At 36.2% G+C, this 27,737-nt stretch overlaps 2 protein-coding genes across 8 annotated transcripts; one reads left to right on the top strand and one right to left on the bottom strand.

The window, feature by feature from the left end:
• Window positions 1-219: 219 nt before the first annotated feature.
• ctdnep1a (CTD nuclear envelope phosphatase 1a) lies at window positions 220-9,757 on the bottom strand. 3 transcript variants are annotated; one of them, XM_068221163.1, is made up of 9 exons: window positions 9,470-9,757; window positions 9,106-9,366; window positions 7,041-7,107; window positions 6,016-6,134; window positions 4,040-4,111; window positions 3,760-3,876; window positions 3,496-3,607; window positions 3,303-3,387; window positions 220-1,149 (listed from the first exon to the last, which is right to left on the bottom strand). In XM_068221163.1, exons 2-9 carry the CDS (start codon window positions 9,208-9,210, stop codon window positions 1,089-1,091), a joined length of 738 nt encoding a protein of 245 aa, XP_068077264.1. In that variant the 5' UTR covers window positions 9,211-9,366; window positions 9,470-9,757; the 3' UTR covers window positions 220-1,088. The 3 variants fall into 3 exon arrangements, with proteins under 3 accessions (XP_068077264.1, XP_021331802.1, NP_001007310.1); XM_021476127.2 differs by having other exon boundaries at window positions 9,106-9,331; NM_001007309.1 differs by having other exon boundaries at window positions 9,106-9,706.
• A 2,607-nt stretch (window positions 9,758-12,364) lies between these two features.
• On the top strand, window positions 12,365-25,777 carry pdha1a (pyruvate dehydrogenase E1 subunit alpha 1a). Of its 5 annotated transcripts, XM_073950108.1 has the most exons (13): window positions 12,427-12,544; window positions 13,571-13,591; window positions 15,473-16,084; window positions 16,648-16,716; window positions 17,468-17,641; window positions 20,104-20,230; window positions 20,402-20,493; window positions 20,572-20,664; window positions 21,933-22,088; window positions 22,195-22,266; window positions 22,563-22,630; window positions 23,230-23,338; window positions 24,569-25,777. In XM_073950108.1, the coding sequence occupies exons 1-13, from the start codon at window positions 12,488-12,490 to the stop codon at window positions 24,731-24,733; spliced, it is 1,815 nt and encodes a 604-aa protein (XP_073806209.1). In that variant the 5' UTR covers window positions 12,427-12,487; the 3' UTR covers window positions 24,734-25,777.
• The last annotated feature ends 1,960 nt before the right edge of the window (window positions 25,778-27,737 follow it).

Raw genomic sequence — 27,737 nt, 5'->3', positions numbered from 1 at the left:
CCCCCCACTTATTTACACAACAGCGTTTACATTTAGGGGGCCCGAAATTGTAAAAACTAGCAAAACCAGTTTTGAGAACAATACTTTTTACATCTCTGTGTAAAGTACAAAGATGCAAACTTTTGAAACTGATTGTGTATTGTATTCAGTCTGCAGGCATTAACCAGAATCTAAAAATAAAACAGCATACTCCACAAAAAAGTGCAAGAGACTGTGAGGTCGGTTGTTGACAAAAGGCTCCATTTTATTTCTGTTATAGCAGAGTCCTTGTTGCTCAGTGTCTCTCTCTCTCTTTCACAGCGGCTGATGTATCCACATCGAAGAGCATCTAAAAAATCTGTCCTTGAAATAGAAGATAAAACCTCTCAGCTTTAACCAGAGGCTCCACATGAGCCATTTAAAAATACACAGAAAATTAATACCATGAGCTGTAATAATGGACTGTAGTTTTCACTCTTGCTGACCTTACAGTTATCTCTACCACAGCATACTATTAGTACAACGGTATTAACTGCTCTCAGCTCTTGACACAGAGAAGAGGCCAGATACCTGAGATGGCCGACTGAAAAAGAAAAAAAAAAAAGAGAGAGAAAAGGACAGAAGCTTTAAGAGAGAATGAGTGGAAACGACCATTTGTGCTAAGGTCATACGTAACTTAAAAGACAAAAGACACTGCGGAAGTGCTAATGATTTGTGGAAACTGACTGGTAGTTATAAACCATTAAATGATTCTTCATTTACCCTGATAAATGAAGGGTAAAGTTGCAATCAGACACATTCTCCCCAATTCAGAAATACTCCAACATGCACACGTTGAATCCAACAACCGTAAGGCAGAGGTTCCGTTTTTTATGGAAAGAAATACAAGAAAAATGCCTCTCGATTCGTTGAGTTCATTTGTAATAGTTTCTTCTCTTATTCTCCTTTCTGTCCTCCCATGTCTTCTCAGAGGAGTCCTTATGACTGATGGGAGCTCAAATGATGACGAGAGGCTGAAACTCCAGCGCAGGAGAGGTTAACACCTAGCGGGCAGAGCCATGTAAAATCAAGACGGTGACCAGAAGAGAAACTGGTCCTGACAGATAGGATCACCAGAGCCGGTGCTGGTGAAGATTTCGACTGAGGACGGAGCGAACATCTGAGGTAAACCTAGAAATGAGAATGAAAGTGCTGTGAAGTTAGTTTACTAAAACAGCAACATAAAACAAACAAAATAAAAATCCCAAAACTTGTCTGTATAGTAATTTATTGCTTGCTTTATACTTACTAATTCTAAAATTCCTATTTTATAACAGTTTTAAGTTTAATTCAAATAAAATAAATATAATATTAACTACAATAAAATCTACCTGAAAAACATATTGACGCCTATCCAAGTTTTAAGAAAAACAAATAACTTGACTTCTAGTTGATCATTTGGTATCAGAAGTGGTTTATATGAAAGGCAAAGGCCTCTAGATTACGCTTATTTTACCAAAATAAAATGTGATCATGACTTGATTTTTAACTATTTATATAGGACAGTAAGGTCTGACTTTGCTAAGACAAAAGTCTTGTCACTTAACAGAAATAATGTACCGTACAGAATTTAAAGTCATGGTGCAGTGAAAAAAAAAATATATATATATAGTGTATGACTCCCATGAGCTTGTAGGACTGCATCCATACATCTCTGCAATGACTCAAATAACTTATTAAAGGCGTTCTTGCTGGACCCAGAGTTCAATAAGATTCTTTGGATTCATCTTCAGTGTCTCCTCTATTTTACCCCACACATGCTCAATAATGTTCATTTTTGGTGACTGGGCTGGCCAATCCTGGAGCACCTTGAACCTCTTTGCTTTTAGGAACTTTGAGGCTGAAGTATGAGGAGCACTCTTCTGCTGAAGAATCTGCCTTCTCCTGTGGTTTGTATTGTAATGGGCAGCACAACTGTCTTGATACCTCAGGCTGTTGATGTTGATGCCCCCAAACTGAATGTAACCTCAAACCATGATTTTTCCTTCATCAAACTTGACTGATTTCTATGAGAATCTTGGATCTATGTGGGTTTCAATAGGTCTTCTGCAGTATTTGTGATGATTGGGATGTAGATGTTTCATCTGAAAATTTTTTTTTCCTTCTGCCACTTTTTCAAATGATCAACTAGAAGTTATTATTTGCTGCACTTACAATTGGGATCGACAACAAGACTTTTGTCGAAAAGTGTACACCAAACAATATGTTATTTTCAAGTTCAATTCAATTCAATTTGTATAATCACAATAATTATTGTTACAAAGCAGCTTCAAAAAAGGTGCACATTATTCCATTACGATCAAAATAAGACGTGTTTACTATTTATGAAATAAGAATTTACTATTGGTGGCTGCTTTTGCACAATTGACTTCCATAACCTGATGGTGAATAAATACACAGTCTTCGTTTTTGTTTAATCCATGTAGTTCTGAGAGCTGAGATGCATATTTTGATTTTCTCAGACACATCAAGGTAAAGGTCATTCTCACACTCTTACACACACTTCAATTTGCAGTCATACTCCATATAAAATCCAGAAACTAAGCTTTTTTTTTTTTTTACACAGGCCTATGTATGGGTTAATGGTGCCAACTAATGATCAACAGTAAAAATTACAAACGTTACATTTTCCCAATAGGAAAACCACCATGCAAGATTATATGTGGTCATGGTTTTTTAATCAAAAGAGTGTGATTATAATGGAAGTCAATGAGGCAAAAACAGCCACAAACAGTAAACTAGAGAGAAAAAAATGAAAATCAATCAAAAACAATGCATCAAAAGCAATGTTGTTTCACATGTTCAAGACTTACAAAAGGTTAATAAAATCCAGTTCACAATTACTTTTTATACTGAAAACACATCATTTTGTGTATACTTTCCACCAAATCTGTGACTTCATTTATAAATTTGGCAATTTAAGAGTTCAAATCCTTAAATTTTTAGTAGTTTTGATCAGGACTGAGGTTGACGAACAGATTCAAGCAGAGGTAAAATAAAACTGATCTGATGCAGTTTTACAGTAGTTTACATTACAGTGGATGTTTTCATCCCAAACATTTGCCCAGAGTGTATTGTTGTTGTTGTTGTTGTTTTTTTTTAATTCAAAGGATTTCTCAAAATATGCATCTACATAGGATTTGTCACCATTCTGATAGCTGAAACACAGAAAAAGTTATGGCCAAAATGAGACTCAAAATCACCCTAGAGTGGATGAAAACATCCCCAACAGGACATAAGGGTTAAAAAGCTACTATGATCATAATTTTAGATGTTGCTCATACCTCAATGCGTCCAACATCGGGAGCAGGTTAAGAAGTGCCGTGTCACTTGGGTCACTGAACCAAGACTTTATAGGTATTGCATTGTCTGGGGATAAAATTATATATATTTTAAATTGCACACGGACAGAAACAAAACACCTTTACTATCAACTGTAGAAAATTAAAGTTGCCTGTTTAAAAAAAAAAATTGTACCTGGGTGACTTCGATAAGCTCCTGGTGAGTTATCCAAAATAACTATACTGGAGAGGTCACTGTGTACTACAGACAGATCTTTAATGTAGCTCCCTAGATCCAAAGTGCAGTGCTGCGAACGGCGGAAAAAAGAAAGATGAGTTCAGTAATAAAACAATTAGAAATTAAAAAGCTATTTCCCAGGCAAGATCGATTAACAAATGTCATGTTTTAAGATTATAAAATACAATTTAAAAGTATAAACGTGAGGCCGGCGGGTTTTACCTGTCTATAGTATCTTCTTTTGAGGATGCCTCTGTTGTTATCCAGCTTATCTGCTACGGCTGATCCATATATCTCCATGCTAGCTGTAAATACTACCAACTCATACCACTGACTAACCTGACAGTTGAAAACAAAAGAAAACAAAGACGTACTTATTAGAAAATTGGGGAGTTTTATCAAAAGTAATACTTGTGCACAATGCAAATGCAAGTCAAAACAATTAATAAATGATAGAACATGTTATTTGTTTGGTAATCTGCCAGAATGAGAGATCACTTACCACTTCTAAAAAGAAATCAACATGTGGCCTTTTATGGACAAAAAACCTGACTGGGTGTTTGTCTATTACCACCTGAACAAGAGAAAGAAAAAATGTAATCAAAAGTGAGTAAACAAAAAGTTGAAGAATGAACCATGAGCTTTAATCGGGACTGGGTGTGTCATTAAATTGAAATTGCAAACACAATTGAGCAAAGCTGTAACTGTCATGCACATATTGTCAGGGAAGCACAATTTGATTAGCAGTAAATGTCCTCCGAAGGCCAGAGGGCGCTCTCACATGGACACTCCAAATGCTTAGGAAATCCCCAAGGCATTGCATTATAAACAGAAGATTTGACTGCTTTCATTAATTCAGTGTGACTAATTAACACATGACTATAGAACCACCTCACAGAAGGATTTAATTGACACATTTGACTGAAATTACGGGGTGAGTTTGGAGTAAAACCATGGTAATATATATATGTGGTCATTTTATATGCAGCATTTACTAGACAGAGCTGTAGTTCATTAAAAAGCTACAAAAACAGCTGTCATCATCACAGATCGGCTATCTCGCAGTCATTATTGACAAAATAATTTAAATTAGATTTTAAAACGGATATTTGTGCAGTAAACTATGACTGTGTGGTAAACATGCTGGAGGTTTACGAGAACAAGCTTTACTGACAAAATGCACATTAAAGTTGAAGCCAATAGCCTTGTGGTTAGTGCGTTGACACATAGCATCAAGGTGCACACAGCGACCCGAGTTTGGTTCCCGGCTCGAGGTCCTTTGCCGATATTTCCCTATCTCGTCTCCCCACACTTTTCTGTCTGTAAAATCTCCAATGTCCTATACCAATAAAAGTGAAACCCCTAAAAATAATAATTATAAAATGCGCATTAAAAATTGCATTAGCTTTAATCCACAGGGTAGCCTATTTATATGGATACACCCAGGGCCTCCCGCCCTCCCTCAGCACCCACGCGTCCTCAGTTATATCCGCGCATAGTGCGCTGGAAAAGAGGTCCTCGACACCTTACTTCATTTTCATAACCGGTCACTTTCGTTTTCACATTGGGGTTGAGGGCGGCATGATCGTCCTCTGCCTAGAGCGGCAGTTCAGCTTGCTCCGGCCCTGGATACACCTTAATAAAACGGGACTGGTTGGTGATATTAACGTCCTGTTTGTGTCACATTAGTATATGTGAGGGGGCAAACTTTAAGATGGGTGGTAATCATAGTGGCCATTTTGAAGTCGGCCATCTTGGATCCAACTTTTGTTTTGTCAATAGGAAGAGGGTCATTTGACACATCAAACTTATTGGGAATTTCACAAGAAAACAATTGTGTGCTTGGTTTTAACGTAACTTTATTCTTTCATGAGTTATTTACAAGTTTCTGACCACTTATATAATGTGTTCAATGTGCTGCCCATTGTGTTGGATTGACAATGCAACCCTCTTCTCCCACTCTTCACACACTTATAGCAACACCGCAGGAGAAATGCCAACACAGGCTTCCAGTATCCGTAGTTTCAGGTGCTGCACATCTTGTATCTTAGGTAGGGCTTTTTCTTAACGTGCGCCTAAATTACGGAATGCATTACCCATAATTATTTGGAATGTCATTTCTTTGGATCGTTTTAAGAAACTTCAAGACACATCTTTTTGGCAAATCTTTTATTTTATTTGTTCTTTATTGTTTTAGCATTGTGGTGTGACCTCTGGCTTCTTACTGGGATTTAATGCAAAGCTCAATGCTTGTAATTCTCTGTATTTTTTATTTGTTATTGAATATCTTGTAGCGCTTTAAGTTTAAGAAAAGCATATGATAAACAATGTATTATTATTATTATTATTATTATTAATATTAATAAATGGACAGGACAGTAAAAGAACAGTGAAATAAAACATGCATTTGTCAAAAAGCAGTTATTAAAAATACCAATTAAACTTCTACATTCTATTGATGGAGCAGTGTGTTTGTACCTTGAGGATAAAGTCTGGTGGTGTTCCCGGCCTTACTGTGGGTCTAAGGACACCATCATGGTGAGAATGAATCAAAGTCTCATCCAGATCCAACACCAAGATCTTCCTCTTCACCGCATCTAAAGCAAACAGTCAAAACATTTATCAAAAACATAGCGAAGTGGTGAATCGACATCAAAAAATACAACATACTCTTTAAACAATGATCCGTCTCTCTAGTATTGAAATGTATTCTTAGCTTGATTCAAAATAGTAGCACACTATTAATACACTGTTAAAAGTGATTAGTTACTTAAAAAGTAGTGAGTATATATATGAATGGTTCAGATGCAAAAACATCTGTGCCATCTGAAATTTCCATCAAAGATTAACATTTTTCTCAGCCTCCTTTGTTAATGTTGAGATGTTTTACTATTAATACCAGGAAAAGGACTTTTTCTTTGCCACAAAAGTGATATTACCGAACATACACACAGAAGACTGATAAAAATACTCATTTTGGAGGAAAACTTCAGATGGCTTTCAGAGGTTTTTCCATCTAAACTCTTCATATATTGCCTTAAAACAACAAGTTGACTTAAAAAAAGCGAGTAAATGTGCTGCAACTTAGAACTATCAAGTAGACTTCATTTCTATAAATAAACAGTTATTTTCCTTAATTTTAAGGTGACAGGTTTACTCACTTTTTTCAAGCAAAGTCAATTCACTGCTTTAAAAGCAACGAGTTTACTCACTTCTCTTTAAAGCAATGTCGACTATTTACTTTTTGTGTGATGAACTTTGGTCACAAAGTCTTTTCCAACATAATATTTAATATTTTAAATAGTGCTTCCCAAAATCAGTTTAAGTATAACAATCTTTTAAAATAAAAACAATGTTTGTTGACAGTGATTGGTTTACAAAACATTTGGTGTCACAAATGACTTCAAATCAGTTTGCAACTTTCAGCCTTCAACTGTGTGGTTAGAAGTTCTCCTAGTGGACAGAACTGAAAATAACACATGAAAAAAAGAGACTGAACTTACTGAGTCTGTTTCTGGAAATGGGGGAGAGAGGTAATATGTCATAACGCACTGTTTGGTACTGGATTATCTGTAGAAGACAGAACAAATACAGTGTCAATGATGCATACAAGATTGCATTGTCATTTCTCCCAAAATACACACAGACTATATTAAGATCCTATATAGTTCAAGGGGGCAGTTCAATCCACTGTGGCGACCCCTGATTAATAAAAAGACTAAGCCAAAAAGAAAATGAATGAATGAATAGCTTTAGGACTTTTCATGATCAATTTCTTCATCTTTGAGCCCAAGTGCAAAACTCTGATGGAGGCATCATGTAGCAGAGAACTATATAGTCACCCACCCAGTTGGCCCCATACTGTCACGACTATTAATAAACCACCAAAACAGCTGTTCAAAGAAGTCAAAGTTAAAGACAAGTAGAAAAATCTGTGTACTTCTAGTACCTACATTTAGATTTTCAATGCAAACCTTTTTATGCATTTAAGATAAAACTTATAAATAAAAATCAGAAACTTTTGAAGTAGCACCGATACATTTGGAAACTCACAATAGGAAGGGCAGCAGAATTAGGAGCAATAAAACCACAACGGACTGTTTAATCAGGCTTAGTTTAACACTCAACAACACTTTTGTTGGTTCAGGTAGTTATATAAAACAACCCAAGGTCATGTTGAGTTGTTTTTCCAGAGAAGCCCCTTAGTTATATGGAAGCACTAATTTAAATGGTGCAAAAATTGTAGACTGTTTTAAAAACAGAAAATTGTAAGTATTTATAAGTATTATATTTGTTGTAAGAAAGTATTTTTTAGCAACACACACAACAATATTTGATGTAAATAAAAACAATGTACGGTAATTTAATGTCAACTAAACCAGAGGCTTCGGACAAATGAAAAATAAAAGGTAATGAAAGCTAAAAAATGTCATACTTTTTGTAAACTTATGAGATGGAGTTCAAAATGTCATTTTTCACCTGATATCTGGAGGTGGAGGGGGGTACTTTTAAATAAATGTGAGCATGATAATGATTTTATACCGAAATTAGTAAGTGTATTAGTACATTCCTTGTGTTTTATTTTCCTTTTCATGCTTTTGGATTTTAAAAAACGTTTCAAAGGTGCTGTATGGTTTATTTCCAGAGATATAGGGATATAAGTGTGGCTCCATGAATAAAATGTACAAAATTTCAGCGAAGAACTTGTAACACTGAAACTAAAAATATATATTGTTTACCTCTTTTGAAATAGAAAATAACCGAGCACCAAACAAAGTTATTTCTCCATTTCTATGACTTGCACGTTAATATCCTTTTTGACTCTTTTCAAATCATAAAACTTTTTTTTTGTCTTCGTTCTAATCTATAATTCAATATCAGATATACTGAAATATCAGTGTGTGTCACGTTTGGTCCACACCGTGTGTCACTTTACATATGGTTGATACTTATTTTTAAAAAAGGATACCTGAAGAATAAAAAAGAACACCGTGAAACTAGGAATACGGCTTGGTTTCCTCTATCAAAACAAGTGATAGTTTTGCTTCTGTGTCACAAACAAACATATAAGAAGGGTCCAGAGTTCAATGTAACGAGAACAATGACATACAGCATCATAAACACACAGGTTACAAAGGCCAAAAGTTTCACTAAACATTTCTAAAACATCACAAACTGCTAACTTATCATAAAAAAAAATATACCAATCTTAAACACTCACATTTTCATAATACCAAGTTATTTATTACAGATGCTACACTGGCCTTTTAGCACTGAGGGTCTTAAAATGTGCATAATGGACAGCTTTGTAAATAGATTCTTGATTGACTAACAGCTCCCCAATCAACACAATAAAACGTGCTACTTTTAAGAAGTATTGCATGACATTTATCACTCATATACATCTAAATCAACGTCATTATGTGATTCAAACCCAGTTATTCGTATATTAATTGAAGACATGCACTGTCAAATGAAGTAAAACGACATTGTTTACAGATGACAGGAAGAAATATAGTGAAAACATGATCTCGCGTTCACCCAGACAGATGTTGATGTGCTGCTCACCGTTCGTAGATGCTTCCTGAGGATGTATAAAAAGAAACTCCATATTCTAGACGTCACTCCGAGGAAGGTGCGAATCCCCAGTAGACACTGACGAGTCTTCAACATGCTGACAGTCGATGATCGGCGCAATCATAGAAAACACTCTCACCATCCGCAGAGATGAAGAGAAGAGCCGAAGTGTGCGGCTATAGCTAATCGGGTCGGCTAACCACTTCCCGCCGCTTCTCTGTTTGTAAAGTAAAGCAAACGCCGCTGGGGAAACTACAGACAAGCAAAGGCTCTGTTGCACTTGGACCAGCCAGTGTCACAAAACTGCAAAAATGTCAAAGGTGTCAAAAGTGTGCAGCCACGCACACAAACAAACCTCTGCGATCACAGGCTAGCTGTACTTGTATTTCACTGGCAAGGCTGCTAGCTGTGGATCTGACGAGCTCTGCAACAAACGATCCCTCCTCGGATTGACGACCCTTGTGCTCGACGGTTTCTATGTTAATCTCAAGACCTCAGTCAATCGGCCAAGTGTGCAAAAAGTCCAATCGGACGCCATCAAATTCGTTTTAGTGCATGTCCGGGAGCAAACTGTGAGCCGCCATCGGTACTTTGGTTTCGTCACTTCCGAGAAACAACAAACGCGTCCTTAGTGAAGCGGGGCAAAGTCAGACTAGGACAGGGGGATTTAAATCAAATATAGTTTATGACAGATGACATTCGTTTACATCTTACCTAAGGCCGAGTCAATAGGACGAGCTATTAAAATAAAAGTTTAAAAGTTTTTTTAGCATATTGTATTGTTTTACAATAAAGACGTCATGTGACATGTCACATATCATGAAAAAAGCTTTTGAAAAAAATAGTGTAACTAAAGAAGATTGTACACAGCATTACCTGGTCAATAACATTTTATGCTTTGCAAAATTCTTAATTCATAAATGTAGGTTTTTTTTTAAACTTTTTGAAACCCTTCTATTTGATACTTTATTTATTATGGCTTAAACACTACTAAAGTAGCTACTTTTCAGTGTATTTTGTACCCTTATAGTCTCACAATGCAAGGTTTATATTTGTAAAAAAAAATTAATAATTTATTTTAATGTTATTTATTTCCTAACTTATTTTTATTTTTAATGTACAATTGTCTCTACCATACGTTGTTTTCCCGCCTGTATCTGCTGTTATAATTGTATTACGTCATGATTGTTTTATGTGTGTAAGGCCTACTTTGTTTATATAACTCTTTGAATAAGATTTGAATAAGCCATAAGCTTTTAAAAAATACCCATTATTTTTATTTTACTTTTAGCTGATGACTATTACATCAGGTACAATACTTCCGTAATATTACCCCAAAACAAATGCAGCAAATATTAAAATAAAATTAAATGTTATTATTTTAAGATATAAATAATTTAATTTGTAATTATTTATTTTAGCACCCCTGCCTTCCTTATTTTTAGTTTATTCATTCATTCATTTTCTTTTTCAGCATAGTCCCTTTATTAATCGGCAATACCTTTTCTAAAGATACATATTTGTCCCTGAAGCGTTCATAATGGTACCTCAAAGGTACTTTTTAGGTACATTTGGGCACTAAAATGCACCTTTTGAGGTACCACTGTGGAGTTTTTGGGTACAAACTGCCCCAGTGACAGCTCCTGTACCTTTATTTCTGAGAGTGCAGATGTACAGTACATCATTCATTAATTTTCTTTTCGGCTTAGTCCTTTTTATTAATCTGGGGTCGCCACAGCGGAATGAACCGCCAACTTATCCAGCATATTTTTTACACAGCGGATGCCCTTCCAGGGCTGCAACCCATCTCTGGAAAACATCCATACACATTCATTCACAATCATACACTACGGACAATTTAGCTGACCCAATTCACCTGTACCGCAAACCTATACGCGAACACAGAGAGAACATGCAAACTCCACACAGAAACCCCAACTGACCCAGCCGAGGCTTAAACCAGTGACCTTCTTACTGTGAGAAGACTATACTACCTACTGCGTCGCCACTAGTTTTAGTTTAAATGATCTTTATTTGAACTTAATTCCATTTTTGGTCAACTAGCCAGTCACTTTTATATATTCAGGCACTTTTATGCTGCATTATCATATGCTGATTTATGATATATATGTGTCATGTTTTACTGTTACTCTTTGTGTGCATGTTTCTTTCAGACATAAATTACTTTTCAAGTTAAGGCGAGTTGATTGTTGTTCTGCTGTAGGTGGACATGTAGTGGAATGAAATGTTGTGTCTTGCAGGACGTCTGTGCCGAAATGTACAAATAACAATAGAGTATAAGAAAAACAAAGAGCTATGCAACAGTAAACCATCTACCTATACTTATACCATAAATACTGTTCAATTTTTAATATTTTGTGTTCAACAGAAGACAGAATTAAGCTCATAAAGACCTAAAAAACACATGAGGGAGAATAATTTTGTTTTGTAATATATTGTTTTATTTAACATTTTTTATAAGATATGTAACAAAAACCGTACTTTAATAAAAAGAAAAAAATTATAATAATACAAAATAATTGACATTAGCCCTTCACCCCCTCAAAAAAAAAAAGGGCAGGGATCGTCTCAGTTACCAAATATACATACATATATATATATATATATATATATATATATATATATATATATATATATATATATATATATATATATATATATATATATATATATATATATATATATATATATATATATGACATATGTAGCATAAACATATTTTAAAAAGATGACAGTATTCACGTTTTTACAAAGTCAGTGTCATGAATATATGAGTTAGAGATGAGAATTTGCAAAGGTAAAATGCTAGATTCCCAAGTCTTAAAATATGTCTTCTTGTGGTTTTAGGTTTTTTCTGTGAAGTTTCAAGACTTAGTCGTTCCATTTGAATGACATAAAGCAGCTCATTCAACCATCTCTTAAAACAGGGAGCCTTTGGAGACTTTCAATTTAGATCAGGGAGAATTAATATAAAGAAAGTGTTCATTTTTTGGAGTGAAATACTATACTTTCAATGCTTGACAAAAGAAAAAAGTACCTGCATTTTGTTAACTATGACAAACTGTCATTTCTACTTGAAAATTTCTTGAGATGTTAATATTTAAAATGAAATGCTTTAATTAGCACGCACAAATTAGCATTCCCTGTGGATCATTCCAGTTTGAATCAAGACATTTCTTCATGTCCCTCAAACAGGAGAGAGGCAGATGCAGTGTGTTCTCCGGCCAGCAGAGGGCAGTATTTCCAGAGGAATGCACGGCGAATCTGCAGCAGCTGTAAACCTCGCTAGCTGGGCTGGTTCTGTGAGTGGACCGAAGGAGATCACTTTTCTGGTTAGCTGTGGGTTAATAGCATGAGAAAGATGCTAACCATAATTTCTAACGTTCTGAGGGGCGGCGCCAGCAGGAACGTAAGTATATTTTCATAAGTAAATAATAACACCATCGCTTCTTGTATTAAATCCAAAATTACGTCTGTTTTGACGGCTAACGAAGCGCAGTCATGCCATGTTGACCTTGCAGCCAAGGCCCGGCTGACACCCTGTTAAATCTAACGTTACTGATCTTAAATTCTCATGTTGGTGCTGTTTATTACACGTCAATCAGTGTAGCATTTATTTTCGTTACAGATGTAAATGTAGTTAGATTGGTCACTCATGCTAAAGAGATTTAGCTTGGCTAGCTAGCTGAACATTCACTGGGATGTTAACGCAAACATCTACAGCTGGTTTGTCATTACGCTGTCTTTCAACTGACCTGTAAGAAAACGTTACAACAATATAGATTTGAGTCTGCTCATAAAAAAGTTGGCTTTGAAAAGTAGTTGTAATAAAATAAGAGTAAATGGTAAATAAAAGGTGACCTCAGTAGTCTCTGTATTTCATTACGAGCAGAGGCAGATTTCCAGATGACTGATGTTCTGTTTTATTTCTCATTAGTCTTTTTCCAGTTATTTTGTTTTACTTAGTCTTTTCAGTTAAATATATATTATATGGGCCAATGATGTTAGGTGGATTTAAGCATCAAAACAATGGAAGTCTGTTCCATTCTTTCTGATCTGACCATGACATTTGCTCCATTCTGTTTTTCCTTTTAGAGAGTTACTTTTCTCTGTACACAGAAGTCTGATAATTAAAGATATGTTGACATAATATAATTAGGAATTTTGCAGAACAAGACTTTCTTTTCATGATGACGAATCACCTTTCATCAACTGTATCTCAAGTTTAATTTAATTCAATTCTCTATATTGGCATGACATACTTGGGTATGTATTACTGCCTAAGCATTGTGCATAGCAGAATAAAATAGCAGTATAAACATTAATGGTACTCTTTCTCACTCAATCAACATCTTTCTCTTTACTAATTCTCTCTCTCTCTCGCTCTCTCTCTCTTTATCATTTACTGTTTACTGTTACATGGGCTGCCTTAAAGGGAGCCGAACTGGTATCAGAGGTAAGAGATGGTAGTTTTAGAACTGGGTTTATTGATGTGGCATCTGTGCCATCTGCACCTTTTCTGTTCTTATGATCTGAATTATTTTTGCTTGTACTTATTTAATTTAAAAAAGGCTTATTATTTTTGGGTCATCTTTTCATTTATCATCTTCTCTTTCTTGCAAATCACTTGTTTGGCTTTGTCGTCTCACGCCTTTACTACATTCTTTTTACTTATTGCTTATTGTGTGTTTTTTAATTTTGCTGTGTTGTTGGTGTGAAGGGAATAATTCTGCTTTATTTACCCATGCCACGAATTGAACACTGAAAAGTCAAATTTGTGCTACACCACTGCTTTCGTCAAAAATTATGGTCCTTCAAAATCATTTCTGCCTGAAAAATAAAGCTGCTTTTTGGACTAAATGTTTTACATTGTCGAAATATGGGGGGATCACTATTGTGTAGGTATCAGCATTATATTGTTTATTGGGCACACTGTATGCTAGATGTTGGCCATTTTGATGTAATTTTTGATGTGACCTGATGCAGTCTCAGGAATAAAAGTATGAGAGCTGCTTTCAAATGGTAAACATTTGTACCAAGATGGTACAAATTGGTATTTTAAAGGTACATATAAATTAGGGCTGAGCGATTTGGCCTAAAATCAAAATCTTGATTAATTGAACATTTTAACTCGATTACGATTAATGAACAATTATTTAGTTTATTTATTAATTCTTTTTTTAGTTCACTAAAAGCTTTTTTTTTAAAAATATAATTATTTTAGGGGGTTGTCACCTTTATTTGTAAAGGACAGTAGAGGTTGCAGACAGGAAAGTTTTATAGCAGAGAGAGGGGAGTAGTCGGCAAAGGACCTTGAGTCGGGAATCAAACTCGGGTCGCTGTGAGCACCATGGTGCTATATATCAGCACACTTAACCACTAGGCTTTTGGCGCCGACAGTTCTCTGAAAGTTTTCTACAGTAAATATGCTCGCATATTACAAGAGAGAGATTTCTGAATGAAGGGTGCATTGCTTGATTTTATAATAACTAAAAGAATCATACCATCTACTAGCTATGATTATTTATTGAACATCAACGTTGAACAACTGAAATTAAAACACACATTGCCTAAATCAAACAGTCACTCTTTTTTTTATATAAAAGTGAAAATTAATAACTTGGAAACAAATATTTTTTTCAGTGTTTTCCATATTTAAAGTAGAAAATAATCAGTATCTCTTCTAAATAAAATAACTCATCACTTATAAACACTCGCTTCAATGGGCTTGCTGCCTGTGGCTCTCAGCCCTGCCCACACTCATCAACAATACCAAGCTGATCAATCACAGAGCTTAGACTATGCATCATTGCAACGCATAGTTATGTTTTTTGAGAGGTGCGTGTCAGCGTCAGCAATGGGGAGGGGTATGTAACCGTACAAAGGCTGCGCCGGACCATACGTGTGCACTCCACGCAGAAGTATAAATCAGCCTTAAAAGAGTGGTGTCACGCGACTCCACACACCGTAGGGAAAGTAATAAAAAATTGACTTGGAAAAATTATATCAATTATATGTTCTGAATGTTGATTTCGATTACTGATATAAATCCTCAAAAAGGACAAATGTAAACCTTTTTTTTAAAAGGTACAGCCCCATGAAAGCTCTTGTACATTTATTTCAGTGCAGGTAGCCATCACTTCTTGTTTATTGTCTGTGAGTAGCTTAGTGTAGGTTAATATAGATTAGAATTGTATTGGTTTAGTGCAGAAAAATGTCTTATTTGTGGACTGTAGACACCTAAAGATCTCGTTCCTATCCCTGATCTGTAAACACTCCATTTTTATGGCTGGCTGAGTCTGACCCTCCGGAGTGACCTGTGCCCTTCTGTTTGCAGTCCTCCACTCTCCAGGCCGTTCTGCAGCTTCTGGCGGTCCAGAGTGAATATGCAAATTTGACCGCTCCACACGACCATGATCCTGACCCCCCTCCATACTCGACACAGTGCCAAAGCCCTTCAGTTTCCCCTCTATTAACACAGACACCACCTGTAGAATACAAATCTTTAATACACACCACCAGTGGCCAGTCTTCAGGACAATCAGGACCACCCGACAGACCTCTGACAGATGCTATTTCTTCAGAGGCGGTAGCTTCAAAAATAACTTGCATAGAACCAGTGGTGACCTATGGTTCATCCATCTTAGAACAATTAAACGTAGATCCTTCTGTTACAAAAACTATTCCAACAATAGAAAAAAATAACACTACAGGTGTTCCTGCATCCACTGGACAATTTACACATTATAAGTCACCTATTAACCCAGTCTCCAGCCCAAATCAGTTAATCCCTGCAGTAGCTAACAGCAGTTCCAACATTACCAGCACAGACCCCATTATGTCCCTTAGTCCCTCACCATCCGGGAGCCTCCTGGGACTTGATAAATCCTTCCCAGAGATTACGCACAGCCAGGCTGAAGGGACTCCCTTACCAGAGCCACAGCTTGCTGTGAGTACTGGCAGCCCCTATGTTAAAACTATACACTGTCTCTCTTATATATATACCCAGCTTAATGTCCTTTTAACCCTCCTTCATGGAATATTGCATGGCTCTTCAACTTTACCCAGAGAACTCACATATTCAGAGGTTTTTTTCCAACTCACAATGCTTTGGTTGGTGTCACTAGCATGTTGGTCCTGCATCTAATTGTGGATGGATTCCTCTTCTTCTTAAGAAATCTGCACACAGAGTGTCGATGACGCCATGTGCTGTGTCAGTTTCATGTGTCACATCTAGGCCTGTGGGTTGATTTATTGTAATTAAACTGCGGGGTATATTGATAGGGTTTTGAATACAATTACACTTGAAATGCAGGTTAGATTATTAGAGATATATTTTATTTTCCCGGGCTTGCTTCCTGATTTAGATAGAGCACTGTAGGGTTTATGTCAGACATGTTTTTCCATGCATCGTTTTTTTTTTGGTTGTCATCTTCTCTCTGGTCAATTTTTTTAAAACCATTTTAGTATAATTTAATTTCTTTTTTTAAATGTTTTATGTATTCTTCCTAGGGTGCCAGGATTGTGGTATCTGCCAGGACATATGCAGACTTTACCCCTCAGGCCACCTTTGATATTAAGGTGAGTTCTATCAGATAAGAAGTATTATGTAATATATATTTTATTGCATATACACTATTGCTCTAAAGTATAAAGTCAGTTCTTTTGAACAAAATAAACAATTTAATTCAGAAAGGATTCATTGAATTGATCAAAAGTGGTATTTGAAGTAAAAAAATAAATAAGTAAAGCTGTCCTATAAACAGTGGACAGTAGCAAAGTATTTTTAATCTGTTACTATATGTTTCTTAACTAATTTTGCCTTAGTATTATTTATTTTAATACTTTTTACTTTGTATTATTTTAGTGTATGTTAATCTTTGTCAACATTTGTTTTTCATAATTTCTTTTATCATAAAGTATATTATTTTTCTGATTTGACTTATCAACAGTTATCAGTAGTACCTATGAGTGTTTGACAAGATTTTGTAATAAATTTGCATCATTACATGCATTGATACAAACTAAAGGTCTACAGAATACTTGACAATTTGTATTAGTTTATAATGATGGTCATACTGAGCTACTATTTGGGTATAACCAAGAAAATTAAGCACTTTTACTTAAGTTAAACAAAAAGCAGTACTTTCCACTTTTACTGGAGTAATATTTTATTAGGCTATCAGCACATTCAAATACAAAATGATTTTTGTAATTCAATGCATCACAGTGTTTTATTTATATTACATTTTTTATTATAAATTGTAAAGTAATGAGCATCTTATTGTATCATCATGTATTTGAAAGCATGAAAATGTGCTTGTTCTTGTAGAAATGTGACGTGCACAAGCTGGAAGAGGGCCCAGCAGTGCAGGCAGTGCTAACCAGAGAAGAAGGCCTTCAATACTACCGAACAATGCAGACCATGAGGCGCATGGAGCTCAAAGCTGATCAGCTGTACAAGCAGAAGATCATCAGGGGCTTCTGTCACCTTTATGATGGACAGGTGACAAACACATTGCAAACAAAGTGATTTCATCATTACGAGTAGTTCAACATTATTCAAATTTCTTATTTAAATGTCTAAAGTGGGGTGACATGGAGGCGCAGTGGGTAGCACTGTTGCCTCACAGCAAGAAGGTCGCTGGTTCGACACTCGGCTGGGTCAGTTGGCATTTCTTTGTGGAGTTTGCATGTTCTCCTCTTGTTGGTGTGGGTTTCCTCCGGGTGCTCTGGTTTCCCCCACAAGTCCAAAGACATGCGCTATGAGTGAATTGAATAAACTAAATTGGCCGTAGTGTATGTGTGCGAATAAGAGTGCATGGGTGTTTCCCAGTGATGGTTGCAGCTGGAAGGGCATCCGCTGCATAAAACATAAAAAATAAAGAGACTAAAAGCCTGTTTCACACCGCAAGCGTCAGCAGCACGTGTTTTTTAGGCGTCCATGTTAACAGCTTAGAGCTTTAATTCCGCACGCAGCAGCAGTGTGTCAAAGCGAGGCGTGAGCATCGCTGAAGCAGCAGTGCCGCGATAGTTTCGGCGCTGGGTCTATTTTTGCTGCGCTGCTCAAGCCTGGTTTATACTTCTGCGTCAAGTGACCGGCGCAACTCACGGCGCAGGCAACGCGCGTGGCTGTTCATTTATACTTCTGCGCGCTGTCTCCGTTGGTCTGCATTAACACTTCCGAAACGCTAATGGGCAGTGAGGTGTAAATGTTCCTCTGTGTCGAGTTTCTTCGCTTCTGTTTTGCTATTCTGAACACTTCCTGGATGTACAAGTGACTCAAACTCGCTCATTTTGAGGCAGGAACCGGCGGACGTGCAACAACTTTAACCATGAGGTAAACAAAACAAAACTTTCCATCCGGAGCTCCTTCACGGGACTCCACACTTGTAAACAATCGCTCGCCCCATTCGCGCGGCTCTCGGTCCCGCCCAGACTCGTCGGCGCTAGCAAGCCGACCAATCACAGAGCTTGCGCTACGCGTTGTTGCGACGTGTAGTTACAATTTTTGAGAGGTGCACGTCAGTGACGGCGACGGCCACGGCGATGGGCTATGCGTCAGCGCCGTAGCATACGCCGGTGTTTGACGCAGAAGTATAAATCAGCCTTCACACTCAAAGTGACAGTGCATTGATAATGACCAAAACACATTGAATGACAGAAAAAAAGTAGGAATTTTACCCAATAAATGCGTTAATAATATCAACTGATTTGTATATAGTCGATCAAATGAACTTAAATGATTTAAAACTGCAACAAACATTTATTTAGGCCCAAATTACAAAACCAAATGTAAAACAATTTTAGTATCAGTTTTGCTTAGGCTGCACGCTAGTGTTGCAGGAGAGGGGAAATAGGAGTTGTAGTCCATAGCAAAGTGTATAGTTCGACACGCATGCTGGATGATGTGAGCTCGCTGTGTGCTGTACAGCTGAAGCAGAGGAAGAAAGTTTTATTCTGCTTTGTTTTATGTTCACTCAAGTTGCACTGTGAACCTGACAACCCTAAAATAAGTAAAAAAAGTGCATGCATACTTTTGTCCGTCTTATCTTTTGCACGAGCTGTTACTCTGCTGCTGGACATTACTGGAAGCGGAGAAAGTAAAACTAGTTTAATCATGTATCAGTATCATTATAACTATTTTGTATAAATATTATTATAACTAGGTCTAAAACATCCTGACAATCAAAAACCAAATGACATGATGTCACAGGCGATTGTCTTCTGAGTGCACCAGACATGAATGACGCTCCTCATAGAGTTTGGGAAGCAGACAGTACTGTATGATATATATACTTTCTAAAAAAAAGACTTGCAGGTTGAAGAAACAGCACAGGAGGAGGTTGCTGTGGGCCTTAGTGCAGATAAAAGGTTTTTTTTTTTTTTTTTTTTTTTTTAAAAGGTGTATTTGTATGTGTATGTATATATATATATATATATATATATATATATATATATATATATATATATATATATATATATATATATATATRTGTRTATATATATATATATRTGTGTGTRTATATATATATATATATATATATATAGAGAGAGAGAGAGAGAGAGAGAGAGAGAGAGAGAGAGAGAGAGAGAGAGAGAGAGAGAGAGAGATAGATTGATTGATCTCTGCAGCAGCTGCCGAAGAGCTGCGTGTGAAAGGCAAACACCTGCGTGCTGCTTCTGCTCTCCATACGCACTGCTCTGCTCTGCTCACGCGCTGCTCACGCACTGCTTTTGCGTTCGGTGTGAAACAGGTGTAAGCCGAATAGAAATGAATGTCTGGAGTGCCGCCATGTATAATTCTTTGACAATCTAGTGGGAATTATGAAGTTGTCTGTATCGATGTATTGATTGTTGTATGTATTTATCTATATTTGTCATGCCATAAAATAAATGAACAAATAAAAAAACAAACAATCTCAAAAAGAGACCAAACATTTCTAAGTGCATTGTGTCCTCTAACAGGAAGCGTGTGCCGTGGGTATTGAGGCGGGTATTAATCTATCAGATCATCTCATCACAGCCTACCGTGCCCACGGGTACACACTCACCAGAGGAGGCACCGTTCGGGAGATCATGGCTGAGCTGACTGGTAAGAACAGCAAAACTGATAAATATCGTTCAATGGTTTTCAAAAGCCAGTGATTATTCTGCATTCTTTTTTTTGGTCTTTGTTATACGTTTTATTTTCTATTTCTCTTTTTTCTTTAGTTATTGTCTTTCTACTAATAATTTATTTGTTAATATAACTTTTCTCCATCAGGTCGTAGAGGAGGTATTGCCAAAGGAAAGGGAGGGTCAATGCACATGTACACTAAACATTTCTATGGAGGAAATGGAATTGTGGGAGCTCAGGTATTTTAAGTGAATCTATTCGAGTCCGAGTTTAGAATAGAGCTGATACACCTTGCTAATTTATTCATCTTTTCACAGGTGCCTCTTGGGGCGGGTGTAGCGTTGGCCTGCAAATACCAGGGCAAGAATGAGCTGTGTGTTTGTCTCTATGGTGATGGTGCTGCTAATCAGGTAATTCATCCTAATGACTGATATAGCTACTTATTAATAACTCTTTAACACAGATCTGGGATTGTAAAAGATTATATTTTGGTTTTGGGAGTCACCGACAACAGGCTGATAAAACACTTTCATTGTCTTTAGTGCTGTCAAATGATTAATCTTGATTAATCGCATCCAAAATTCATATTTATAAAATATATTTCAGCCCACTGTGTTTATAAATATGTACATGAATAGATAATGGAACCATTTGCCAGAGATGGGTTGTGGCTGGATAAGCTTGCTGCATAAGTTGGCGGTTCATTCCGCTGTGGTGACCCCGGATTAATAAAGGGACTAAGCCGACAAGAAAATGAATGAATGAATATGTTGTAAAAATACTTAAATTTAAATCTCAGTTGGATGTTTTCATCCATATAGAGCAGGGGTCACCAATCCCGTTCCTGGAGGTCTGGTGCCCTGCAGGGTTTAGCTCCAACTTGCCTAAACACTCCGGCCTGGGTGTTTCAAGTATACCCAGTAAGACCTTAGCTGCGTCCCAAATGGCACACTATACACTATGCACTCATGCACTATGTACTTATGCACTTAAACACTCAACAGGATAGTACATGTATGTAGTGTTGTCCCAAATGGCACACTAATGTTTTTTTACTAAACGGAAATTCAAACCGTTTCCCTGATGACGTTTGACGGTTGCCAAATCAGTGAAATAAACGACCGAATTATCAAATAATACCTATCGTGAGTATAGCCGCATTCACCATCCGGAGGTGTTATAATCACTCTCGTAGGAGAATTTTGATTTCTCCATCCAAAATAAATAAAGTTATCCAACATGTGCGTCCGATAGCTCCGCCTCTTCCGCTACTTAAGCAAACCTGCGGTCGTTGAGTGCGTGAAGTGTCCATCATTACACACTTCATTTTAGCAGCTGAATGAGTGCATCATCCGGGTAATTAAAGTGCACTTATTATTTTAAGAGTTTTCAGTGTGAACACACTACTTACACTATTTATACTACAAAATGGCGTAGAATAGTGCATAAGTATGTGATTTGGGACGCAGCTCTTGATTAGCTTGTTCAGGTGTGTTTGATTAGGGTTAAAGCTAAAATCTGCTGGACACCAGACCACCAGGATCAAGTTTGGTGATCCCCGAAAGCTTTGTTACACTTGCATGAAAGGTAATTTTCAAAAAGCCATAACAGAGACACTTTAATATTAGATTTACTGTTCTCCGGTTAAGATTTGTACATTTTTGCACTGTTTCTGCAGGGTCAGATCTTTGAAACGTATAATATGGCATCTCTGTGGAAGCTGCCGTGCATCTTCATTTGTGAGAACAACAAATACGGCATGGGTACTTCTGTGGAGAGAGCGGCCGCTAGTACTGACTACTACAAAAGAGGCGATTTTATCCCTGGATTGAGGGTATGATGCTGGAAGGAAATTTGCAAGTTTTCTTTCTTTTGTCACAATATAAATATATCACTGAAATTGGCCAGAATGTTTTTTTACCTGCTTTCTGGTTTTGTAGGTGGATGGCATGGATGTTCTTTGTGTGAGGGAGGCCACCAAATTTGCTGCTGAACACTGCAGATCAGGAAAGGTGAGTGATATAGATATGTAAAATATTGATATAAAGTAGGGGTGTGTGAGATTAATTGTGTACAATAATATTATTTTAATGATGTGCCAGCTGAGATTTTTAGAAATATAACTCGCTGCAGAAAACAAACAAAAACATGTCTTGATAGCCCGAAAGCACTGACTATGTGATGAAGCCTATTAGAATTCCTCTATATTAACTCTTGTTTCTAATATTGCACATCTTATAGTTATATTAGAAGGTTTATTATTTGGATATCTCTTTTTGAATCTCAATAATTATATGGATAATTCCAGGGTCCTATTCTGATGGAACTGCAGACCTATCGTTATCATGGACACAGTATGAGCGACCCAGGAGTCAGGTAATGTCTTCTGAAATCTTAACCAAAGCTCACTGGTGTTGCTTCATGCAGTCAGCTTTTCCTGGATTATGTTTAATTAGCAGATTCAACCACATATGTGCTATAATGGTTTAGTAATTAAAATGCATTTGTTTTTGTTTCTAAAACACTATATCTGGGTAAAGATATCGTTAAAGTTAGGTTTTTAGGAGTCTTTGAAAGAAGCCTTTTATGCTCACAAAGGCTGCATTTATTTCACTAAGAGTGTGCATGTGTGTGTGCCTGTAGTGTTTGTTGTGTAAAAATGGCTTTATATCTGGCGGGTCAAAATTGTTTGGGTCATTTTCAAAAAAGTTAACTTGAAGATAAAAAAAAAATTGTTTAGAGTTTTCTTTTGTTTAAAGGTTCACAGGTCATTTTATATAGAGGAATGTTATTGTATTAAAACATATAAATTATTCCTTCAATTACAGGTTTTAGAAGTCTTCCACAAGATGCTTTTTTCATATATATCCAAATATTTTTAGATTTGGATACATCAGTAAAACTTAATGTAACTGATGCTTTTTTTCTGTTCATGCTCATATGTGATTTTCTCTCCTCATCCACCGTCTCTATAGCTACCGCACACGTGAGGAGATCCAGGAGGTGCGCAGCAAGAGCGACCCTATCTCGTTGCTGAAGGATCGCATGCTGAGCAACAACATGGCCAGTGTGGAGGAACTGAAGGTCAGACTGCACAAGCTTCCTAGAAAAAAAAAACAAGAGACAGCCATTTAGATGTACACAGCAAACTGCTGTTCACTTGATTCATGGAAACTGACAAAAACAATTGGATGATTTTTCCATGATTAGACAAATATCTAACACAGACATCATTAAACACCAACTGTAACTTTATCAATGAGCTATATTGAAAAAGTAGACAACAGTGAAATATCTATATCTTAAATCTAAAATGATATCTAATATCTTAAGTAATTTCAATCAAAAATGATTAATAATCACCAATTCTCTATATTTTCCTCAAACACAATATAACCAGTAGAAAAAAACATGTAGCTCATAATAGTTTATAGTAATACTTTTATCAAAGCCTCCTTAAACACTTTTCCTGTCCTTACTTGGCTACCATTTGCACATGCTCACAGACTACAATACACAAACAATGCTGATGATCTAAAAACATTGGCAACCATGTAATTTGTAGTTTAGCGATCTCAATTAAGAGGTTCTGCCTTACTGAAAATACAACAAAACTAATGTCTACAAGCAAATCTACCATCAAACCTTCTTAATGATGAAATGTAAAAAAGAAATCACTTAGATCTTGACTATAAAAAATCATAATAAAAAACACAATATAAAGTCTTTTTGTTTTCATTGAAAGACCTGAAAGTTGTATTCAATTTGGAATTCGAATTAGTTTTACTAGCAGTTTATTTTAGCATGGTTTATTTTACAATACATATAATATATAATGCTATATAATATTAAAATTAAAAAACAAAATTACGTAATGTAAACCATGTAAACTCTTACAAGTAGCTCCACTTATCAATGTCAGTTCCTAGGCAGTGTACCGAATCGAAGATCTCAGAGGGTCAAGCATCGCAAGCTCCTTTATACTGTAGTTCAGTAGCTGTGTCCAAAAACCCTTGTGTTTTACACTACTTCTCTACCCTGTACTTCTTTTAGTGCTCTAGACTACATTTCCTTTAAAGCCATTGCAAGTTTTTGGATGCAAAGATGTTTTCTGTGTGAATGGCCTCTAAGAATAAAAAGCTGACAATAAAAGTGTTGCACTAAATTAGAAAATGTCAAAGGCAGTCATAGAGTTAGTGCATGCTTTATTACTATAATGGAGGGATTACTTTATTCTACTTAAAAAATATATATATAAAAAAAGAATGAATCATTGGATTGTGCAGTTTCACTAAATGCTGACACCTTTTGCAGGAGATTGATGTGGAGGTAAGGAAAGAGATTGAAGACGCAGCTCAGTTTGCCACCACAGACCCTGAGCCTCCGCTGGAGGATCTTTGCAACCACATTTTCTACAATGACCCTCCTTTGGAAGTGCGTGGCACCAACCCCTGGTCCAAACTCAAGTCCATCAGCTAAATCTCCTTCATCCTCCTCTTCCTACTGGTTGGACCCTCTCCTATTAAAACGCACAGATAAAAATCCTCCCCAGTGTGGCTATAGGTTTCAGAGACAGTTATTGGGGAAACTCAGCCAAATCTCCCAGCCACATTGAGAAAAGTTGCCTCATTTCACATTTGATCATTGCCTTGTTTTCTTGTCTTCATCAGTTACAACACTAACCCTCAATTTATTTTACATCATCTATTGCAAAGAGCATGTACAGTAATATGTGAATAAACACGGCAGGACTTGGCTTGTAATTATTGGTACTTTCCAAATGTTTCCAGTACCTCTACAACATCCACACAATGGCAGAATATTTACTTTGTCCACTCAGACATGCATGCGCTCACACATTCACAGCTTTATATATCCGCAGAAGTGTGTGTGTGTGTGCTTATGTGTGTTTTAGCCAAGGTGTTGGTGAAACGCAGCCTTGCAGTTTTAGCTTTACAAAACATTTAAAGGGAAGTGTTTATTAACAGTTAAAATGTAAATCATTGTGGCCATACTACAGGAAAAGTTTGTGTTTTTTTGTGGTATCATAAAACTATACCAACTCGATTCATTTATAGGCTGTAAAGGGTTTTAAAAATCAATTTTAATTCATAAGATTTCAAATAAAGCTAAAATGTGGTTATGGAATGGGAAACTGTTATTTGATTCTCACCATTCCCTTCACTCTCTAGGGCATTTATTTAAAACCGGGGTTTTTTCTTCACATATTTATTATGAAAAAGTTTTTGTTACAAGCAATGTTACTGGGGATATATCTTAAAATTCTGCGATTTCCGTGTATTAATGGTTGTTTTTAATGTTTGTTTAAAATCTCTCTGAATTGGGAATGTAATAAATGTTGGAGTAGGATGTTATTTTGCTGTTGGGAGGGTAAAAGTGGGAATCGCAGGTTTAACCTTTTATGTTGTATCGAATAGGATGGAAAGTCAAGAAGATCAGGCAATGTATGTGTTCAATGTGGTCTTTATAACATACAACTACAAATAAATAATTCCAATGCTTTTTTTGTTGTGATTAGGTGCTTGTATATTATCTTCTGCTGTTTAAGAAAATTATTAAGAAATAGTTTAAGATCGGATACAGTGAGCTCTATAATACAAACTGTTTCATCTTATTTGTTACAAACTGCAGACTTTTTTACTAAAACTAAGCATTTAAATATGTTACTATGACAACATGCACTACCCTTAAACATTTAAGATTGTGTTTGTGTAATTCCCGTCACATTCAAGCATCTTACTAATGCAAAAAATCAGCAATTAGAATTATTACTGAAAGATTTTGTGACACTAAACCCTGATGCTGAAAATTAAACAAATTATATTTAAAGAGTCCAATTTTTAAAAAAATGACCTTCTATGCAATGTGTAATACAGCACTTAGTGAATGAAAACATCCGGCCTAGGGTTAAATGTGAAAATAAACTGTTTCACTTAAAACTATTGATTTTTCAACAAAATAGTTGATTCAGGAGTCGAATAAATGAATTGTGTTGGCTTTCTTTTGCCTCACTTTCTGTAGTTTGCAAAATATGTATTTAATAGTGTGTTGTAACTTGTACTCGCTTATCTATTATTTATCAGTGTGTCTCTGCAGGCTAAATCTTTATTTCTATTCACATATTGCATTCGAAACTATGTAAAAAAATGCGGCACATGCTTCTTCCTTCACTGGTTTAAATGCGTTTCTAAACTCGCCATCCTCTGCCGTTTGTCTTTGCTATGGCCACCATCAGCTGTTCCTCACATTTTTCACAATAGTTTGTGCATGGATTAATACTGAATGTGCGTTGTTGTTATTACTTGAGGTTAGGGTTAGGAGTAGAGTATTATGCCGGTGTTTAACTGCATTGCTTAATTGTGGTCCTGCATTGGACTCACATAATCCGTGTGCTACTTTATAACCGTGGTGGGTGTTTTTCTCTGTCTCATGCTGAACGCAGTCGACCAATCACAACAGACTGGGTCATCGGACAAATCACAGCAGATTAGCTTCATGCAATGGAGGGGTTTGGGAACAAATTAATCGCTGAATGAATCATACGGGAGTTGTTGGGATAATTAGGTAAAATAAATGCATATTTTAAGACAATGAAAGTGTTTTTGACCTTGCATGCATGTCAGCCTGTTGTTGGAGACCCCCAAAACCAAAATTTGACCCTTTATAATGCATAATAGAGGCTCTTTAAAATTTATTCAAATAACATTTATTTTAAATTAAAATACTTCTTCACACAAATACAGTTTGTTTGATGTACTGCAATAAAAATCAAATGCATTCATACATTCAACTTAATTCCTATCAGATATTCTACTTTTAAATTAAAATAACATATTTTATCACTTACATAACAACAACTGCAGCAAATTGTCATATATTTGCATTAATGTGTGCAATACTGAACAAAATACATTCTTTCAGTGTCCGGATTTTCTTTATGTTTTCACTGAAGCATACTTAATACTTCACATTTAATCATGTATTAAATTTAATAACAGAAACGCAAGGTAATTTAATGTAGAATGTGAACAAGAAATGAGCTTTTCAATTGTAGGAGAGCCTTGTGTCCTTCCTGTGTAATGCATGATTACAAAAACGCTTTGGAAATATGGGTCACAAATGAACTGGGTCTGATCAAAAAGGGAGCGAAAATAAAACCCAATCCTGCTCAAATCAGCTTTATTCTAAGCCCTCTGACACTGCTGGATGAGTATTTATCAGCCTGGTGTTGTGATTTCCCTCCCTCTGCAGTGTTTTTTTATTGATTGTGCACTTCATTTGCAAAAAAGAGTGAGTGTGATGTGTGTTTTTCTATCAAAACACAAATTGATTTAAGCATGTAGTTGCTGTGCAAGCAAAAAAAGAGGACCAAGGATGCATCAGAGTTATCGAATCGAATCTAAACGCAGTACAACAATACATTTAATGTATTAAACCTAATTATATTAAGAATAATTCCTTC

This window comes from Danio rerio, chromosome 5 (genome assembly GCF_049306965.1).
Source record: "Danio rerio strain Tuebingen ecotype United States chromosome 5, GRCz12tu, whole genome shotgun sequence".
Lineage (NCBI taxonomy): Eukaryota > Metazoa > Chordata > Actinopteri > Cypriniformes > Danionidae > Danio > Danio rerio.
The sequence above is the reverse complement of the archived record's forward strand: the minus strand, read 5'-3'. Positions and strand labels throughout refer to the sequence as shown.

Excerpts from the sequence above, each read along its gene's own strand:
- ctdnep1a (XM_068221163.1), bottom strand. The coding sequence starts at position 9,210 with ATGTTGAAGACTCGTCAGTGTCTACTGGGGATTCGCACCTTCCTCGGA. Across the intron at positions 6,135-7,040 it reads CATTTCCAGAAACAGACTCA|ATGCGGTGAAGAGGAAGATC; the intron begins GTAAGTTCAGTC and ends TGTTTGCTTTAG. Across the intron at positions 1,150-3,302 it reads CCGATGTTGGACGCATTGAG|GTTTACCTCAGATGTTCGCT; the intron begins GTATGAGCAACA and ends TCTCATTTCTAG.
- pdha1a (XM_073950108.1), top strand. The coding sequence starts at position 12,488 with ATGAGAAAGATGCTAACCATAATTTCTAACGTTCTGAGGGGCGGCGCC. Across the intron at positions 13,592-15,472 it reads GAGCCGAACTGGTATCAGAG|TCCTCCACTCTCCAGGCCGT; the intron begins GTAAGAGATGGT and ends TTCTGTTTGCAG. Across the intron at positions 22,267-22,562 it reads AACACTGCAGATCAGGAAAG|GGTCCTATTCTGATGGAACT; the intron begins GTGAGTGATATA and ends GGATAATTCCAG.